The sequence below is a fragment of the Cololabis saira genome, chromosome 21, assembly GCF_033807715.1.
Source record: "Cololabis saira isolate AMF1-May2022 chromosome 21, fColSai1.1, whole genome shotgun sequence".
In the NCBI taxonomy this organism is placed as follows: domain Eukaryota; kingdom Metazoa; phylum Chordata; class Actinopteri; order Beloniformes; family Belonidae; genus Cololabis; species Cololabis saira.
This window is the reverse complement of record NC_084607.1, coordinates 25,158,542-25,179,811: the sequence shown is the minus strand read 5'-3', so window position 1 is coordinate 25,179,811 and position 21,270 is coordinate 25,158,542. Positions and strand designations below refer to the sequence as shown.

Sequence of the window (21,270 nt, the reverse complement as noted above, 5' to 3'; positions counted from 1 at the left end):
TATTATTTCTGGGGGTCTAAGCAATGGGTTTGTCACCTCTTTGAAAGATCAGACAAGTAAGTTGATTTTCTTTTAACTTTCATTATTCTATTCTGATTAAATAAGTGTAGTTGGTGTAATTTATTAGGAAGGCTACATTCAAAATTAGAAAACCCTCTGTTATAACTCAGACCGCAGGCTGCACCTTTGACCAAAGCAGATTAAGTAATGCAATAGGTTCGTAGTAAAATTAGAGTGGGTAGATGAACCTTAAAGTTAACAAAATTAGGTTGTTAAAAAAAAAAAAAAAAAAAAAAAAAAAAACATGTAGCCTACTCGGGAAATTGTGTCATAGTGTGGAAATTACTACACACAAAGATTACGTTTAAATTTAAATAAACAATTCAGGTGAAAAAGAGCTTCATGTCCACGATGAACAGATTTTAAAGTTTTGATGTTGATAAAAGTGAAGTGAAATCACCGTTGTTTAAATCTGTTCCTGCAAGGAGAGGAAATATTGCATTGTGCTTTATCTACAGGTCAATGACTTGTGAAAATTATGCAATACACCACTTTATTGAAAACACAAACAGTATTTCTATGAGTTACAAAATCCCTGCACAAACTATTCAACTGTAAACAATAACATAATCGGACTAGACCATCATGTGTTTTTTGCGCCCTCTAGTGGCGATCTGATGCTTTGAAGTCGTGACAGTTCTGCTCCAAACACCCAACACGTTTTTTTATACAGTAAAAAGTTAAACATAATAGTGCGCAGGCAAATAACAAAATATGGTGTCAATATACATAATTAAATGTCTTCAACTGATCTGAAGCAGCAGAAGTTTTATAGATACCAACAATTCATCTTCTTTGAATCAAAACGACTCAAACAACTTCATTTTTTCTTGGAGAGAAAGGCCATCTTTTAAGCTCTGGAAGATAGAAATAAAGGGACAAACCAGATACGAAATGAGAGGGATAGTGGACAGGGGTTTGAGGTGATTTTATACAAAGCACATTTTGTCATTTAGCATTGATTAGCAGTTGAGATAAGGATGACACGTTTAGATGAATCATGTACATCATTCAAATCCTTTCAGGTTGGACAGGCTATGTTTATTTTAATGATTGAAATTTTTCTTTAAAAGATTGAATTATTGAAATGTCCATGCGACACTATTTTACCTTCGATCTAATTCCTCGTATTTGACGCATGAAGAAAGATCTGTCTGTTTTCTTTGGAAAAGCAGGGTTACTCTTCGATTTTACGGAATCATCTGTGGAAACAGGAAAGAATGAGACGCTCATGAGGAATGTAAATCAACATTTACATCAGGACAGGCGGCACAGAAAGTAAAAAAAACAACACACACACACACACACACACACACACACACACACACACACACACACACACACACACACACACACACACACACACACACACATACCTATATTTCACTGAAAAAGGTTCTTACCAAATCATGGTAGGCTACTAAAGATATATGTATATATGTAGACAGAAGGGTAAATGTGCCTCACCGACATTGTGTGCAGAAGTGTCCCTGTTAGTGGACCAGGTGGCGAACTTTGAATCTTTGTTTCCTTGCTGGTGGGCTTCGTTGTGGTTGTTAGCGCCAAATGTCTTCTGCTTTTTCTCCAATAAAAATTTGTCCTGCAACACACACAATCTTCACTTAAATACTGAACCGACACCTGAAGAATACCAAACTGAAAGTGTTGGCATTTCATATTTGCTTATTATTTTGTTTAAATTTGTTCATTATTTTTTATACATAAAATCAAAGGAATTAAAGTAAACTTTAAACTCTTATTGAATCAAAACAAGCTTTCTATACATTTCAGTATTTTTTTTTGAGCAATCTCCATCTCATCTCTGAGAGAACAGGCTTGTTGTTTGAGGATCTGGATTTCTGCATCTATAGGCCTCAGAATCATCTGCAATGATGAAAATATATCTGCACTGGTCCAGGATAATAAAGCAGCACAGACAAGCACATTTGACGAAATATGAAGAAACAACTCAAAAACACTATTCAGACAAAGGATAAACTGGATGGATTGATGGATGGATACATAGGTTGGATGGATGGAGATGCAGAATTTAAACAAAGCCTACGCTCAGGTTGAGTGTTTTTGGAAGACACGTACTTCCATCTGGTACGGGTTGTTCAGCTGAGGAGCAGCATGTGACTGTTTCTCATGAAGCTGAGACATCTCATCTGCCTTCGTCTTAAAAGATAACAGGAAAAACAAAGACAGTGCATGTTAGATGTCTTATAAACTAGTGAGATATTGAAAACAGCTCTGGGACACTGAGTTGCGCTGGCTGAGAAACATCAGTGAGAAAAAGATGCTCCACACCTGCTTCTTTCTGAGCTCCTGGTTTTCTTTCTGGTACTGCATCACTGATTTCCTCCCGTCCTGCAGCTCCTGGCTGAGCTGAGAGTTTTCCAGACATTTCTCAGTGTGCTGAGCCGACAGTGCCTCGAGCTCTCGGTGCAATAATCGAATCTCCTTCCTGTGATGACAAAGCAAAAGGATGGCTGAACAGTGACATGAACTTAGAGGAAATCGTGTTAGGAGTAAGTGGCAGATAAGAGATTAATAAATCTATAAATAGAAAGCAGGAAAGTCATTCAGTTTGGAAAGTACTTCCGGTCATAGGAAAAATGAAGATTAACGAAAAGTCTTTTTTTTTACAAGGAAAAGGAAACACACAAACATAATTTTTGTCGATCTGTACATTTTCTAATATAATGATCTGCTAACTGCATTCAGAGAGTTCATTAGAGAAGTAATCCTGCTTCACTGATTATATCTTAGCAAAACAGGCCTGTTTTAAGTGCTGTTTTTGGAGATTAATAGACCAATTAATGGCTGCAAACATTGCTGTCCTCAACCACTCACATGGCCCAAAAACTCTGTTACAGGTTTGACTTTATGAACTTAAAATCATTATGTGATACAATACAACAGCTCTGCAATAAATCCTACAGTATAAAGATGCAGACATATATCAGCAAAGACCACAGGTCACTTACTCATACTCTATGTGGAGTTCTGTGAGGTCACCACTGTCCTTGATGAGCCGGGTTTGTCTGCTTCTCTCCAGTTCCTGTTTATGTGCTCTTCTCATTGCTACAATGGCTGTAAAAGTAAAACTCACATTCATCTGACTTCTCATGATAGATTTTTTTTTCTCTTCGAATGGTCATAAGTACTAATGTGAAAATGAAACATTTGTTTTCTGAGCATTTTATACATGCTCATGAATTTAAGAGCATTACCACAACCAAACCCCTGTATATGATTAAAGAAAACAAATACTGCAACATAGCATGGACATCAGACCATTTTCTGGACTATACACTGTAATAAAAAATACATAAACACATAAATGGTGGAAAATGTCTTTGTTTTTCCTTATTCTCAATTTCTTTCTTTTCCTGCGTAAGCACTAATATTTTAGTCCCCAATATCTAATTATTGAGCATTTTAAAAACCCTTTGTGTAGCAATACCACGTCTGGCCACATGGGGGCAACATAATACAATAAATCTTTGTCAGCCTCTGGCAGCTGCAGAGCTGCAGAGCTGGACCTGCAGATTCAGGACTACAGTCTCAGCATCCTTGCTATAATACTGATATCCCCACTCATTAGCACAGCATTATTAGGTAGTGGGAGCAGCTTTTTGTCAACGCAGTACATCAATATCCCCATGTGGACAAAAGTGATATTGCTAAACAGAGTGGTTTTAACTCAATGCGTGCATAAATGTTTTTCTACATAATGTGAAACTGTAACCAATAAGATATTTAACAAAAGTGCTATAAAATACTTATAAGAAGGTAAAAGTGTGTGGAAGGTGGCAATACACCCTGGATGGTCATGTCAAATAATGAGTTTATATGCAAGCTATGCGAAACTTTGGATGTTTCACTTTACAACTTCACTGACAGTCACAGTTAGATAGGGACAAGCATGGGGTCAGAAATAAAAATAATGAATAAATAAATACAGAGTATTAACATGTAAGAGGTGTAAATGACCCCACATTATAACAACTGCTAAAGTAAAAGAGTAACACTTCATAGTCTGTATGTCTTGATTGTGGTGCGACCACATTTTGGACACGTGAACAAATATACCTATTACAAGCTTTCTTGTAAAACTGGGTTGATATTACAGCAATGTCTCGATTAATGTCTTCATCAAAATAATTAAATTAAGATATATTTACCAGCCAGGGTGGCAGCTGTCTCCTCTTGCAGGAGCTGGTCTTTCTCTTTCAGAAGTTCAGCTACCTGCTTCTGATGCTGCTGTTGCAGGTCTCCTATCAGCTTCCTGTGCATTTCCTCCATGGCAGAAACCCCCTGATCACAGGATGCCTGTTTTTAGATTAGGAAACTGTTATTTTGTTATATGCTACAGTAAACGCACACATATGTAAAATAATCTATATACTACAATTGACATACAGTCTTCACCTGAAGTTTTTCCAGATCTTTCAGGTAAGCCTCTCTCATTGCAGATGCATCAGCTCCCAGCATACCTATCTGGACGTCCTCTTGGGGTTTTCCTACTGTGACAGCCTGCTCTGGTGGAGGAGAAGTAGCTTCCATGCAGGGTTTGCCTTGTTTCTCTCTTGAAACACCAGACTTAATATAGTAGCCGTGTAAGTGTTTCATCTCCTCCTCGTGGATCTGCTGCAGTTCCTCTATCTTCTCTCGAAACTCTGACTCCAGTTTTTGCATCCGTTCCTTGTGATAATCCTCAATTTTTTGTATGTCTTCCAGGAGTTTTTGGTTCCCCGTTTCTACAGATATTATCTTTTGTTCGGCTTGTTCTAGTTCCTCTCTTAGCACACTGTTGTCCTCCTGAAGCTGATATAAGGTATGATTTAAATCTTCCTGTTCATCGGTTAACTTTGTGTCTTGCACTTTGCATAAAGCTTGAAGTTTACTCTGAAATACTTCACTTTGCTGAAACTCTTGCTCTAAATCAACATAAAGCCTGTCTGACAAATAAATTAACTTAACTTGTTCTTGAATACAATTGAGGTCATCTACAGACGCACCGTCCCCAGCGAGGTCCAGACTAGCTTCACTTAGCGGTCCGTCATTTTCAGTCATTTCATGGCAGACTTGGCGTAAGAACTGAGCCCTTCTTTGCAGCTGAGACACAAGTCTCCCTAACCAGCTTTGTTCTTTCTCTGCTTTTATCTTTTTGCCTTCAGATGGCTCTTTTTCAACCAGTTTTGCAGGTTCATCTGCACCTCTGCTCCCTGCCTTCATTTGCTCTCCACCATGAGCTAATTCGGAGAGACTTATATCAGCCCGACCTTCCCTTTGATTCCCCACCTCTTGACCGTCCGTGTGGCTCCTGCTCTCATGCTGTTGCTGGAGTTTTAATCCAGCATAAATGAGCTCTGCTTCAGCACAGACTCTTCCAATTATGCTTTCTAAGGGTTCACGAGTGCAACAGTCTAGTCTCCCAGACTCAAACCTTTCCTCTATTTTTAAGGCTAGTCTTTGGGAGATCATGCTTTTGTAACGCTGCACCACATCCCTTTCGTCCTCTCTTGAAACTGTATCTATCTGATAAACACTACTTGGAGTCTGAAGGACAGACAGCATTTTTTCTACTATGAACAGTTCCCTGAGCAAACAGTTCTCGACACTTGGCACCACACGTAAGGAGTGTGTATTAGTGGGTTTAGGAGCAGCGTCCCTCTCAGATCCATCTAACTCCATCTTGCTGAGGATCTTTCCATCTTCTTTGCTTGCATTATGTGACTCATGCTGGACTCTTTCTGCATCTCTCTCCCCTTGCTGAAGGCAGGCAGCAACAGTGGCCAGCTGCCTCTCAATGTCGGGAATATTGACGGCGGTTGATTGAATCCTCTCTCTGCAGGCTCGCACAATGTTCAGAGATAGCTGAAACCTGCCCACCAACATCCTGCAGCGGTTCTCTGTCTCCTGGGCGAAGCATTGGCTCTGCTTGGCCTGGCTGTGCAGCAGGAGGCTGAGGTGCTGGGAGGTGGCTCGGCTTTGTGTGAGCTGTGAACAGAGGTGGGGATCCTGGCAGCTGATGTGGCTCTGCTGCTCCTCGAGTCGCTGCGTAATAGCCCTCAGTTTCTCCTCTGTTGCAAACAGCTTGGTTTCCAGCAGCTGGATTGTAGACATGAACTTTTCTGGATCATCTCCTACTGTGGCAATGTACTGGCATGATGCATCCACTGAGCAAGAACGCCGCCTTTTATATTCATGAGGATCAGCGCCACTTACCAGAGTCATGTTTGAGCTATGGGACAACTGTGAAGTGTCTGCTGCATTTGTCCTGCTCTCGTCTACAGTGAACGGTTCAACAGGAAACTGTTTTCTCTCCTTCTGCTCAACAGGCTCCATCTGAGAAGGAGCACAGGTGCAAACTTTCATCATTTCACCCAGTTTGCCTTCTGTCTCTTCCAAGCTGTTACCTAAGACTTCCATCTTTAACAAAATTTCACAGAGCTCTTGCTCCTTCCTGTCGAGCAGTCTCTCGTAGTCTTCTCGTATGTCCTGTGTTTCAGTCTCCCTTTGCTTCACCTTGCCTAACGCCACCTGGAGTTCTTCACAAGCTCTCTCGTATGAGTGCTCCAAATTGTAATAGTGGGTTTCTTCTGTATTCAGGCGGTCCTGTAGTCTGCTCGTCTCGCTGTCTGTCTCTGATAACTGGTTCTGCAGCTCATGACAGAGATGGTTGAGCTGCTCTCTTTCCTCCTGGAGTTGCTGCACGGCTGATACGGTGCACGCCAACTCTTCCTGCAGCTGTTGTTGGGCCTCCTCAATCTCTCTGGTCAATGCCTGACTCCTGTTAAAGTCCTCCAACTGCTCCTCGGTCCTGTCCAGTTTGTCCTGCAGGTCTTGCGAGTGTTGTTCAGCCTTAACTAGGCTAGCAGCCAAGCTCCTTCGCTCTCTCTCTTGACTCGCTTGAAGCAGCATGAGGTGCTTCTGCAGACGAACCTCCTTTTCAGCCTGTGCGTCCTCGTAAGTTCGAAGCTGAGCCGACATTTCTTGGAGATTCTTCCGCAGCTGCTCGGCTTCCTGTTGGAGACTGTGTTGACTCTGTAATTCCTGCTGGATCTGTGTCAAATGGGACTCAGTGTCCCTCCTCTTCTCCTCGCTGACGTTCAGCTGGGACTTTAAGGAGGCCACACAACGCTCCCACTCCAGCTGCTGCTCCTGAAACAGCTGGCGATCTTGCTTCAGTTGAAGTTGAGCAAGTGCTGTGGCATCACCTGTAACCAGCAACTGTGCTTGTTGAGCTAGGAAGTCTACCCTTCGCCGTAGCTCAGCTTCTTTGGCCTCCTCCAGACTCCGCTCCAGCACCTCCAGCTCCATTCTGAGTTTGTGGTTTACTTTCTGCAGTTGTTCTGAAGACGAATTGGTGCCGTTCTACAAGACAAAAAGCAATAATTAGGAAAACCAATGTTTTTCATCATATCAAATCAAGTATCATGAAGCTGCAGAATCCAGAGTCGGCAGTTTCAGCAATATGATGTCAGAAGCATCATCCTATTTGGATTTAAAATAAAATTATAAATTAAATCATAAATTATAAATCCATCACTATGAAAAGTTTGATCTTAAGGTTTTTGTTCCACCGTTCTTACACTTCTGTGACAGTTTGGGAGGCCGTGGCAGAGACACAACAGACAAAAAACAAGCACTGTGAAATGCTGATTTGGCAAGGGATAACAGGGTCGTGCAAAGAGCCTGCAGAGGATGAACTCAAACAGTCGATGCATGATGAGGATAGTAAGAGATGGCCCATTGTCTTTTGGCTAGAATACTTGGCCAAAAAGCTTCAAGAATGCAGCTACTAAAGAGACAAAGCCGAAGTGACAAGCAAGCTAACGTTAGGCTAAGGTTTGCAATCACAACGGTCAGCGGCAGAGCCTGGCTGGAAGAGCAAACTCCAGCAGCGACTGCAAAAATGAGGCCGCCACTGCTATACGTGTTCCAGTGAAACAAGCAGGGGCTAATCATGTGTGAATGATTGATTCGTTTAAATAAAGTATAGTACTGCACATGAGTCCTGCATGTTCTCAGGATAATATTCTACTAAAGTTAGTGCGCCTGTTAGTGCTGTAAGGAGAAAGCCACCGCTCTCCAGAGACTTTTGTTGCCCATCTGTCATTTGATTTAAAAAAAATGTCTTGTAGGTTTAGCTACAAAAATGATGATAATGTCCTACATTAAATAAATAGCCAATTTAAAAATGTTCTCTCATTTGTTTAATTGGGCTCTGTGTGTGCTCTTTCATGGCTTGGTTGAAAATCTAATGTTTAGGGTTTTATTTAAGGGAAAATATCCAACATGCCAAATGATATTTAAACTTCCCAGCACTACTTCTCATACCTGTAGAACAAGCAGCTTCTTCAAATGACTTTCTCTCTCTTGTTGGAGCTCTTCCTGCAGATTCCCGTTTAGCTGTTGAACTCTGGACAGCTCCTTCTGTATCTGTTCCAACTGTGGACAAAATCAAGCAAAATGTTTTCATACTTGTGTTTATTCAAATGCACATGAGAGATTTGTGTAAGTAGGTTGCTATTTTCTATTTGTGACACTTTATTATATTTATACCAGAAAACATGTAGACTGCCTCTTTCCTTTCTCTATTGGGAGGCATTGCAGGAATATTCTCACCTCTCTGACGAGTTGGACAGTCTGGTGCTCATTTGGGAGCTTTTCCTTGTACTTTGAGCATTCACGGGTGTTATTGGACTCCTGCTGTTCCTCTGTCTGCGTTGCGATTTCAGATTGCTGCTGATTCTGCTCAGTTGTACTGTCATTGTCTGATTGTTCCTCTACATTTTCATCATTTGACAACAGGACTACTGTGGAAGCGGAGCTGTCACTTTGATATCCATCAGCCCAGGATGCATCTGTCACATCTGGAGCTCAAAGGAACATGCATATAGATAAAGGTCACAAAACTACATATTAACATAACAGGACCCTGCATACATTGTAAATCTGGACTGTTTGTTTTCAGATCACTTACAGCAAAACTGAACTACACCTCATTAATGTCAGTTTCATTGACAACTCACCAGTTTGAGTGCTTCCACTAAGGAGGTCTGAATGATGAGCACTTTTATCCTCTTCCACCAGGTATGGAGTATTGGTAGTATTAGAAAGATGTAGATGAGGGTATGGAGAGTCTAAAGCGACTGAGCTTTGCTCTCCTGGCTCTTTGGTTGTCTGCTCATGCTGCAGTTGATGTGAATCTTCTGTCCACTCGGCTCTGATCTGCTCTTTCAGCTGCTCTGCCTTCTGCTCTGAAAGAGAGCTGCAAAGAAGAAAAACGTCTTTATGTGAAGAGTAAACTTAAAAGGAAGACCCTTCCATGAATCCAATTCCATGAAATTTCCATGAAAGTCTACCTTGACCGCACGTTCTTCAAAACTGTTTGGACCCAGCTGCCTTTTATCCCAGAGGGTTCTCTGGTCTGCAGAACCAGAAATACTGTTCAGTGACACACTTTTAACTTACTAGTAAATAAATAATAGCTTACTAGTGGTATATGAATAGAAAGCAATATGATACAATAAGAAAACTGGTGGATGGGAGGTAGTTTGTCTCAAAAGGAAAAAAACACAGACCCCTGGGGCGTAAACACAACAATAATTTTTTTTAGTTCTTTCCATTGTCCCATCTAACTGCTTCATACTCCTGAAAACATTATGACTTAAGACATCAAAATATTTGTCTATAATGGCATTTGCTATTTAAATGAGTAAACACGTGTGACTAGAATAGATGTGCAAAAGAGGGTAAGACTAGTTTGTGCAGTTATGACATTAAAAAAGGATATCATAGAGATAATAAAGATCAGTTTGTGGGTGCAGTGCAAAAACATGATCTCAGTCACTCAGCCCTGAAACATAATCTTTGGGCTACAGAAGGCATCTAGCACCACAGATTAACATAACAAACATTCAACTATATCTTCCAACAGCAGCTTACATAGAATACATAAAGAAAATACAAAGACCAAAACAGGAACTATTGCAAATGAGTCATCAGACTTTTTTCCAACATATTGTGATCATTTCCTTTAACATCCTGTGCTGCATTCTTTACCCTGTTTACTATTTCGAGGAAACAATGAATTTATAAGTAGGTTATTTGCTGGGGAACGTGGGAAAAAAATTTTGTTCATTCATTTCTATGTATCACATGAGTCTTAACTTGAGCATTTTGTGATTTATTGCTCTTTCTTCTTTTTTATTGTATTTGTTAAAATACATTTGATTTAGAATATAAAGTAAAACTGAAACATTTTCTTTGAGCAATAAGTTAACAGACATAATACTTTCTGTATTTGCAAGTTTTAGAGTTATGTTTTATTAAAATCAATTCAATAAAGAGCCAAAAGTTATAGATCTTATTATATCAGCTTGGTACTTTCTCAGTGGCCAAATGATCAAAATGAACAAAAAAGTGTTTTAATTATGCAAATGTTAAAAAGAAAATATTCTTGCAATAAAATAACAGCCAACACAAAATCTTTTTCAACCCACTACATTGCAGAGGAGAAATTTAGTATATTGTCAAAGGAACCTCTAGATATCTTTTGCCTGCAAGTACATTCATGTTCAAATAGAAAACTATGATGTCTTCACAAGTAAAATCTTAATTTTAGAAGTACCTCTTTCTTTCCTTTGTTGTTGTGATGATGATACACATTTGAAGAAACCAGGGAGGAGCTGCAGGAAAAGATTTGACTTTACCACACTGAATTTAAGAGGAAAATGCACAAGAAATCTTAGATCACAATAATAACTAACTATAACTAACCTGATCTGCTCCAAAGAGGATGACAGCCTCCTGCCGTTGGCTTGTCCCTTTTTTGCTTGTGAACTTGCACCTGCTCGACCTGAATCTTTAGCTGACAGCAGCGAAAAAACAGATGAATGTAAAACCGCCCTTGAGTTTTTTTTTACTTTAGTCAGCATACTTTTTCATTTAAAAATGTTCAGGGGAGTAAAAAATGATAAAAAAAAACATGCATTTAGAAATACATGCATTTACCGGGAGGTCTTTGGTCAAGTCTGCTGAGAGAGTGGCTGCTTCTCTTAAATGGAGCAACAGGGAGAGAGGTGGGTTGGAGGGATGAAAAGCTTCGGCTGCTATGCCAGCGTGGAGGTGGTCTGGCTGGGTGGGATGCTTGTCTCTTAGCCTGTGGACCAATGCCACCTTGGTAGCTGAGGATGCCACTACTGCCACTAATTTTACTGCCGCTGGCTGTCGAGTCGTCTCCTCTACTGCTGAGACTGCTGCTCCTTCTGCAAATCACACTGGCTTTAGAAGCACTGCTGGCACTCGCTTTAGCTCCATCACACGCAGGTACTGTTGAGGTTGCAAAGTCCTTTTAAGGAAGAAAAGACAAGACAGCAAGGGCTTGGTGAGCATTACAGAAAATCTGTGACAAATAGGATTGAAGTTTTTGAAGATGACCATTTTCATATGTCAAACAGCTCATCTCATGCTCACCCCAAACCCAACTTAGGCTCCTTGACACATGCAATCCAATCACCCCCTGGAGAGAACCTTTTAATCCTGACAAGTACTCTTAATTTGCTTAAGAGCCATCTGACCGAGACTGCAACCACAGATCACCACATGCACAAACACACACTTTAAACTTAATCACACTTGTGCGTTGGAGAGCCGTCAGATGAAGATGGTCTATTCCAGTCTCGGTAGTTCAACCTCAACAACTGCAGAACCAATGAATTTATGGCTCCACCGACAGAGAAATCAATTAGAAGGAGCCTGAGGAGTCCTGACTTAGCGATTTGTGCAAATGGTAACTGCACTGACTTGATCTTTAGCCATTAACGTCTACATAAATCACACCGAGTGCACAGCTCACAAAAAATACGCCAGGGATCAATCTGAATTTACTTGCGCTCCAATCATTGTGATCGAGGATGCTCTATGTGTTTAACATGAGTATTTCTGCACAAATGAGCAACAATTCTGACATTTAGCAAATGCTTTTTCATATATATCATGTTGTTCCCTTAATTAGTGCATGAACACATTCATATTTACAAAAAAAAGATAAATCACAAAAATGCAGATCATTCATGAATCGTGGAAGAAGACCCACAGAGATCTTTATTTAGATATCCGTGGCTTAACACTACAGGCCAAACTAAGTGACCTCACCAGCAATTTCAGGTCAGGTGTTGGTGCTTACCTTTCTGCTGATCTTCTGCACAGGATTGTTGCTTTTCGTGTTTACCCGAGTCTCCTGCCAACTGCTGTAGTTAAGACATCTTCACATAAGTGCAATTTTACAAACTACCTTTGTAACATTGCAAATTGGGTTCATTTTGATATTTAACATCGTTACGATTTTACTTTTCCATACAGTCTTCTGTCATATTAGGACATTTTTCACAACAGGTAAAAAGAAATTCAATTATTATTTTCATCTATTTCTCAGACAGCTAATTAATAGCTTGTGTGTATAGGTGATAAAGAAAGAAAGAAAGAAAGAAAGAAAGAAAGAAAGAAAGAAAGAAAGAAAGAAAGAAAGAAAGAAAGAAAGAAAGAAAGAAAGAAAGAAAGAAAGAAAGAAAGAAAGAAAGAAAGAAAGAAAGAAAGAAAGAAAGAAAGAAAGAAAGAATCTGAAAAAAAAATCTACTTTAGTAAATTTCTGCCTTACACTGGACTTTAACAAATGTGTAATCTTCAATTTTGACTGCACAATAGTAAAATCAAATGATTGTAAATGTTGACTTACCTGTGTGTTTTGGACATCATTTTAAGCTATACAATGGGTAGAAGCTTGTTAACATAAAAGTGAAACCTTCTATCTGATACGGCTATATCCATCTGCAGAAGGAGCCAGACAGTCGAGCAAAAACCAGACGGGTCAAATCACAAACTGTTAAACCTGACACGTCCCAAAGAAAAACACACACGGAGACTCACCCACAAATAATCCCATGCAGAGTTTTGCGGGATTAGGCCACCAGCTCAACCGGATTACCACACAGTCATTTTAGCAAACTTGAAGTACCGACCCACAGATTCAATATGCTCCTACTTCTACTTTCACGTTAATACTTTTTACAGCTGACTAGTAGAAACTCCAAGAGTAATGTTGTCTAACATATGCAGACTGCTTGTTCGTCTGAGGACACACAGCAACAAACACAGCTGTCACTGTAAATCTGTGAGCTCTGACCTGTCCTGAAAGGTGAAAAAAAAGAAAAACATTTCAGCTACTACACGTATTTGTGAACAAATCTCCACTTTATGGCAAGGTTATGATGATGCTGCATAAAATGAGATGTTAAGACTGACATCCATTTGCAACAGATATAAAAAACTGCAACACAACATCATATTTCCATATCTTCATATATTTACAATAAGTACAAAACAGGAATCTCACCTAACTGCCCGAGTTGTAAGACTTATTCATCAATACCAGGCTGTGTTGTTTGTGGGAATGCCAAAAAGATATAAATGTTTTGGAAGGATGTGTGCATAGATATTTGGATAGCCGTGGATCAACAGGTGATTAGCGGACTAAATTCTTTATCTGCTGGGAGGGTTCCTATCCCTCTTTTTAAAAATGAGGATGTGATTCAATCACTTCTAATGCTAGCAGGGAAAGCCATGATGGTTGAATGAATTGGGGATGAAGCTCCGTCTGTTTCAATGTTGAAATCAGTTATCTCAGAGGTTGTAACTGTGGAAAACCGCATCTTTTTCTTCAGAAATGGACGAAGCCACTGGAAGTTTGAGGAATTTGACTATGATTTGGATTTGAACACACGTGATGAGGAACTGGCATTTGAATTGAAAACAATGAACTCAGGTGGTGCACCGGTTGATATTTGTTACCACAAATGTCTGAGGGTTTGATATATTATCTCATTGATTTATTGATCTTTACATTTCTTTTTCTTATATCGACCAGTCTGGTAGCACTTTTGTTTGGTCGTTAGCGGTTGTTTGTTTATGTGATTTGAAAATCAAATCAATAAAAGCTATACAAAAATAAATAAACTTAACAGCAAGGGGGAAAAACAACTGACAACTCACAACCTTTTTTTTTAAACATAATATATTAAATTGATAAGAAAATCCCACTTCAGCAAAACACTATAAAAGTTGTATAAATGAAATAGCTGTAGCAAATTAAAATGTGTCCAGTAATAAGAAATGTAAAATAGGAACCTAGGACTGACGTAAATTCTCCAGGTGATCGTAATTCTCAAAGGCAAATGAACTTCCTCTTTTTCTTTGATTTTGTGTCACTTGACAAAGCCTTATTGATGAAACAGGGAATATCTTTAGGAACCAACTAAAGGAAGCCCAGCTGCCTTTAATTCAACCACTTGGGATGTTCATACCTGGAGCTTTATTGCACAAATGTAAGGTAATAGTAATAATAATAATGATAATGTAACGTCATGCAGGTAATACTACTCTTGTAATTTTAGTAGGATCATGACAAAATACAGTGCCTTGCGAAAGTATTTGGCCCCCTTGAACTTTGTGACCTTTTGCCACATTTCAGGCTTCAAACATAAAGATATAAAACTGTAATTTTTTGTGAAGAATCAACAACAAGTGGGACACAATCATGAAGTGGAATGAAATGTATTGGATATTTCAAACTTTTTTAACAAATAAAAAATTGAAAAATTGGGCGTGCAAAATTATTCACTCCCCCTTAAGTTAATATTTTGTAGCGCCACCTTTTGCTGCGATTACAGCTGTAAGTCACTTGGCGTATGTCTCTATCAGTTTTGCACATCGAGAGAATGAAATTTTTGCCCATTCCTGCTTGCAAAACAGCTGGAGCTCAGTGAGGTTGGATGAAGAGCGTTTGTGAACAGCAGTTTTCAGTTCTTTCCACAAATTCCCGATTGGATTCAGGTCTGGACTTTGACTTGGCCATTCTAACACCTGGATATGTTTTTTGTGAACCATTCCATTGTAGATTTTGCTTTATATTTTGGATCATTGTCTTGTTGGAAGACAAATCTCCGTCCCAGTCTCAGGTCTTTTGCAGACTCCATCAGGTTTTCTTCCAGAATGGTTCTGTATTTGGCTCCATCCATCTTCCCATCAATTTTAACCATCTTCCCTGTCCCTGCTGAAGAAAACCAGGCCCAAACCATGATGCTGCCACCACCATGTTTGACAGTGGGGATGGTGTGTTGAGGGGGATGAGATGTGTTGCTTTTACGCCAAACACAACGTCTTGCATTGTTGCCAAAAAGTTTGATTTTGGTCTGATCTGACCAGAGCACCTTCTTCCACATGTTTGGGGTGTCTCCCAGGTGGCTTGTGGCAAACTTTAAACGACAATTTATATGGATATCTTTAAGAAATGGCTTTCTTCTTGCCACTCTTCCATAAAGGCCATAATTGTGCAGTACACGACTGATTGTTGTCGTATGGACAGAGTCTCTCACCTCAGCTGTAGAGCTCTGCAGTTCATCCAGAGTGATCATGGGCCTCTTGGCTGCATCTCTGATCAGTCTTCTCCTTGTATGAGCTGAAAGTGTAGAGGGACGACCAGGTCTTGGTAGATTTGCAGTGGTCTGATACTCCTTCAATTTCAATATAATCACTTGCACAGTGCTCCTTGGGATGTTTAAAGCTTGGGAAACCTTTTTGTATCCAAATCCAGCTTTAAACTTCTCCACAACAGTATCTGGGACCTGCCCGGTGTGTTCCTTGTTCTTCATGATGCTCTCTGCACTTTAAACGGACCTCTGAGACGATCACAGTGCAGGTGCATTTATACGGAGACGTGATTACACACTGGTGGATTCCATTTATCATCATTAGTCATTTAGGTCAACACTGGATCATTCAGAGATCCTCACTGAACTTCTGGACAGAGTTTGCTGCACTGAAAGTAAAGGGGCTGAATAATTTTGCACGCACACCTTTTCAGTTTTTTATTTGTTAAAAAAGTTTGAAATATCCAATACATTTCGTTCCACTTCATGATTGTGTTCCACTTGTTGTTGATTCTTCACAAAAATTTGCAGTTTTATATCTTTATGTTTGAAGTCTGAAATGCGGCAAAATGTAACAAAGTTCAAGGGGGGCAAATACTTTCGCAAAGCACTGTATATGCATGTAGTAGCCTATACATATGCACGACATAATGAGTCCCAGTAACAGTGTGACATTGAATAGCTACATTCAACATTACCGTGAAAGTCACAGTGAACTCACCCTACATGTTTATGTTCAGAAAGTCAAATAGCTCTTATGTCTACACTTTCAATAGGACATTTGATTGCTCACAGTTTCACTTGGAAAGGTGGTATACTGTAGCTTCCTATTCTTAACATGGAGAGACAGTACAATCATGTCCTGCAAACAGCAAAGCAATTTACCCCCTTGGTATTTTTTAAATCATATCTCTTATTGCTATTATTACATGCTCAAACAAAATTAGTGTTTCTGTTAACAAATTGACAAAAATGCATTTCTGGAATTTCACAAAAAAGTAAATAAAAACTATGTTGATAGAGTTAACGCAAAATATCCTGATAGCGTTGCTTTAACATGATGAATTGTCTGTTTTACTACCAGTACTGGAGTTGAGGGGGGATGAGGGGGGTTGGCATCCCCCCCTGAAATGAAAACGGTCAAAATCATCCCCCCTGTAAAACTGCCATCCCCCCTTTCCATCCCTTATGTCATTTCATCAATTAATGTGGTATTACTGCTATTTCAACGTTTAGAGTCATCACCAGAAAAATAACACCAGAAAAATTACTTATTTGACAATTTTCACCTGTTTCAAGTAAATTTTCACTTGAAATATGTAGAAAAATCTGCCAGTGGGACAAGATTTATCTTCTTATTACATGCAAAAAATCTTGTTCCACTGGCAGATTTTTCTACTTATTTCAAGTGAAAATCTACTTGAAACAGGTGAAAATTGTTGTTTTTTCCAGTGATGAGTCTTGTTTTAAGTGTAATGAGATTTTTTTTACTAAAATGAGACATTTTAACTAGAAATAGGACAAATATTCTTGTTAAGATTTTGAGTTTTTGCAGTGATCCATTTTACATATCCTGTGAAGGACAGAAGCATATTGATAAGTTCAGAAAACAGTTTTTATTTTTGTGTTTTGATGTATTTGATGTAAACCCAGTGGATATTTAAAGCTTACAGAATGCTGCATTTAACTGCTGCTATGTCATTCCTGCAGTATTTCTGCAGGTGTTTTGGTCAGTGCTATTATTTGTAATATTTTATATTATTTGTAATCAGCACAAATTATCTGTCCCTATATGATAAAATCCACCATCCATCCCCCCTGATTTCTTTTTTACAACTCGAGTAGGCTACTGTTTTCTGGAGGATTTTTTGTGCCAAAATTAAATAAATAAATAAATAAATCATTAATTAATTAAAATATGAATGAAATATATCATTAATTAATTAAATGTGTAATTAATTAATTAAAATTAGAATTAAATATGTCATTAATCAATTAAAATACAATTCATTTTAAGTAAAAAAATATATTTATTATTTCAGCATTTAATTAATTAATTACACATTTAATTAATGATTTCGTGTTGCGTGTGAATCATGAAATGTAAAACTGCAATTAATTATTGACACGTTTAATTAGTTAATGATATATTTCATTCCCATTTTAATTAATTAATGATGTATTTATTTATTTAATTTTGGCACAAAAAATCCTCCATAACTGTTTTTCAAAATACATATTTATATTATGTAATTTCTTAACAAGCGTTTGAATTTACTGTAACTGTCGATTCTCCTATGTTGAGCAGTATTTTCCAAAGTTAATTCGTTCTTTTATTTCCATATTTACTGTTTTCTCCGCGCTGACACCGCCGGCGCTGATTGGCTGCGGGTCACGTGACCTCACAGCTGATTCGGTTGGATGGAGTGTTTTGCTCCGATTCCTCATCACCGTCTCGTGTAGCCATTTCTGTCCAGCAGCACTACAATCATTGTTCACGCCTGCTCGCACCATGGCACAAGCAGCACAGGCGAACGTGTTTGACGCGAGCAGCTCCCAGATCCAGGTGGAGCACGATAAGAGGCGGCGGCAGTTTGTAATCAGGCTGAATGGTGGGTGCTGTAAACCTGTGAACCTTAATGCTGGTTAGCTCGGGCTTGTCACGTTAGCTGTCGTTAGTGCTAACATCGCAGTCGTTACCTGACGGGGAAATCCAGCTGCCATTTCAGGCACAGCTGCGTTGGTTCAGCTCACACAGTCAGAATGACCGACATTTCTTGTCAGAAACTGGGGCAAGAGTCAGCATCATGGTGAAAGCTGCAGTTCCCTCTTGTATAACTTCCTTCATCTCTCCTTTCCTGGGAGGAAAGATGTGGAACTTTAAGTGGTACACAGATTCAAATACACACATCCTAACCTCTTCCTACCCATCCCATCCTCCTGTTTTCATTTCCTGGTGGGGGTTGATAATGTGCTATAAGTCAGATGGATGCAGCATTTCACTTCTGTTTCCAGTGTTAATTGTGTGAGATGTGTTTAAAGAAAATGGTGCAAACCACTGTTTCCATTGTTATTAATGAAAACCTTTTTTATCAATTTTATTTCATCCAACGACTGTCTTTAAGAAACATCTAGGGGTATAAGTATATTTACCTTATTGTGTAGTCATGTTGCAGCCATATGTATCAGTTTCAAGTTGCTTCTTGAATTTTCATTGAGTTTTAATTGCTGAAACGTTCAGACAGTTTGTGCTTGCAAGAGCTCAATGTCATTCTACAGGTGGTTGTCAATTGTCATGTTGTTACACTTAATTTCTAAGTATTATGTGTGTCTCTTAGAAAGGTGGGGTAAAGTTCTTGGGATATTTGGGTTACAACTACCGTGTCTGTTCCCAGGATCTCACGATCGCGCAGTTCTACTGTATGAATATGTTGGAAAGAGGACGGTGGACTTACAACACACAGAAGTTCCAGATGCCTATAGAGGGAGAGGAATTGCCAAACACTTGGCCAAGGTAAATATTTATGGGCCGATTCTTTCAAATGTAGTCTTAAAAGAATCAATGTTTTAACTAAAGCTGCAAAATCTGACAGTTCAGGAATCAGTTTCAAAATAATTATTTATTGCATCTTTTATCATACTCATCTTAGTCTGTAAGTAATTTTCATGTCAAACATTACCCTTTGTTCTATATTTCTTTGATTTACATGGTTACTAAATGTAGTCAAATATAAATATCTTATTTATAAGACATTTATTTAGGGGGGGTCATTTCATGATTGACATACATTGTGTTTTTTCAAAATTATAAATTTTAATGTTGATTTAAACATTGTAAATTATTGATCCAATCTTCTGAAGTGCATTTAAAATCAAACATTATTTAATATGGAAAAAAGTAACACCTTAAGTAAATAAAATTCCCCCTCATTAATGTATCTGGTGAGATGATTTCTTGCAAACTTGACAAGTTTATTGTTATAGACATATGTATATTCAGTTACAGTCTGATCAATTAAGATGTTTTTGTGCATTGTGTGATGGCAGGCGGCCATGGACTTTGTGGTGGAAGAGGACCTGAAAGCTCACTTGACCTGCTGGTACATTCAAAAATATGTCAAAGAGAATCCTCAGCCTCAGTACTTTGAACATATCTATCAATGACCCTGCATGACACCAGAAGGAGACAAAGAAAAGGACTCTCAGGAGAGAAATGCTCTGTGACAGAATGCTTTGGAGCCACATGATGAAATTCATCAAAGGACCTTCCAAGCATCGTTAAATGTGACACTGAGTGAATCCAGAGACACGTGACCTCACAGCAGGGTGTGAGATCATGAATATCGGATCGATGGTTCATTTATGTCCACAGCGGTAACATGGTCCCGACTCAGTAAGGTGAAGCAACTGAAAGGTGAAGCGATGGTTAGACGTGTAATGAGGACACATGCAAGTGAAATCCCACAGTTTATTTCAGCTGATTGTGAGCTACAAGGTAGCCAATCGCGTCCTCCTTTCCACGTGGTGGTTTGGATGAAAAGCAATGCTCCAGGGCTCTAAATAAACTCAGATTATATTTACTTTTATATTGCAATCCCTTTTGATATTTGTCTTTTTTTCTGTGTCCCCCCTCAAATGTTGGCCATTATCTTGCTTCCACATGTGGTGACTGTTCGCTAGTGCTGAAATGCTAGCGTAGAAGGTAGTGTATTACAAATGCATCTTAAAAACTCAGCGTTCAATATACATTATTGCCAAGATACAAAAGTGTGATTTTATTTTTTTTTCTATCGGTAATAATAGTTAAATAAATTAACATTTTGAAAATGATTATCCTCCCAAAGAGTGATGTGTCTCAAAGTGTACTCCATTTTTCCCTGTAACAAAATCCTGTGGTCTATTATTGGAGTCCTCGATTGATTCATTGATGGATCAAAGGTGCAGAGATCTGTAATTGACACAACACAAACCGGTATGTCCAAACTGAGAAGATAAACTCTGGTTCTCCTTAGTTCATCTTAAATGCTGCTGACTCTTATCACAAATCAGATTTTATGTCTTTCAATGTGCGGTCTAACACTTCTTTATCAATAAATAGCTTGGCTTAAACCAGCAACAAAAACCAAACTATTATACTAAGGGCATTAGTGTTCTTTGATGTGGTGATTTTTATTATCTTATTTAGGAAAGTTATATTAAGTTGTTGATTCTGGGCTTTCCTTTTTTGTAAATTGATTTTTTTAAAGTACTATAACTACAAGGCTTTTTTGCCTAGCTGATAAAAAATGACATGAGAAAAATTTCACTCTTATTGGAAAAAATAAAAAGCTTTGGAAATTCTGCTGTTGACAATCTTCAGTGTTTAAGAGAACATTTGCTCAGGCTACACAACAGACCCTGGTGCAAACTATCTGCTCTGGTGACTTTCTGATTATTGCAATAATTATTATAAGGAAAAAACTTTTCTTCAGATGGCACGCAGCTAAAGATGGACAAAGTCATTTTGTCTTTTCTGTCTTTTTTGGGTGTTTTAATATGCTTGTCTTTTGTTAAAAGGAAACAATGCCTGATGTAAGTTTTAAGCATACAACTATAAAAAAGGCATTCAAATGTTGAAATTCTTATTACACTGTTTTATACATGATATTTTTTCTCTGTATTTCTTCTAATAAAGATGATGGCACCAGATAATTAAAAAGTGTGTTTA

General features: G+C 38.7%; 2 protein-coding genes across 2 annotated transcripts; one reads left to right on the top strand and one right to left on the bottom strand.

Annotated features, from left to right (window-relative positions):
* Positions 1–586: 586 nt before the first annotated feature.
* Positions 587–13,178, bottom strand: LOC133422409 (trichohyalin-like). Its single transcript, XM_061712384.1, has 17 exons — positions 12,815–13,178; positions 12,266–12,344; positions 11,092–11,428; positions 10,858–10,948; positions 10,709–10,766; positions 9,441–9,505; positions 9,108–9,346; positions 8,701–8,954; positions 8,413–8,523; positions 4,489–7,446; positions 4,251–4,398; positions 3,051–3,156; positions 2,371–2,527; positions 2,158–2,238; positions 1,528–1,660; positions 1,171–1,262; positions 587–917 (listed from the first exon to the last, which is right to left on the bottom strand). The coding sequence occupies exons 1-17, from the start codon at positions 12,832–12,834 to the stop codon at positions 861–863; spliced, it is 4,986 nt and encodes a 1,661-aa protein (XP_061568368.1). The 5' UTR covers positions 12,835–13,178; the 3' UTR covers positions 587–860.
* Positions 13,179–18,010: 4,832 nt separating this feature from the next.
* On the top strand, positions 18,011–21,232 carry natd1 (protein NATD1). The gene is made up of 3 exons (XM_061711740.1): positions 18,011–18,175; positions 18,959–19,077; positions 19,611–21,232. The coding sequence occupies exons 1-3, from the start codon at positions 18,076–18,078 to the stop codon at positions 19,725–19,727; spliced, it is 336 nt and encodes a 111-aa protein (XP_061567724.1). The 5' UTR covers positions 18,011–18,075; the 3' UTR covers positions 19,728–21,232.
* Positions 21,233–21,270: the final 38 nt, after the last annotated feature.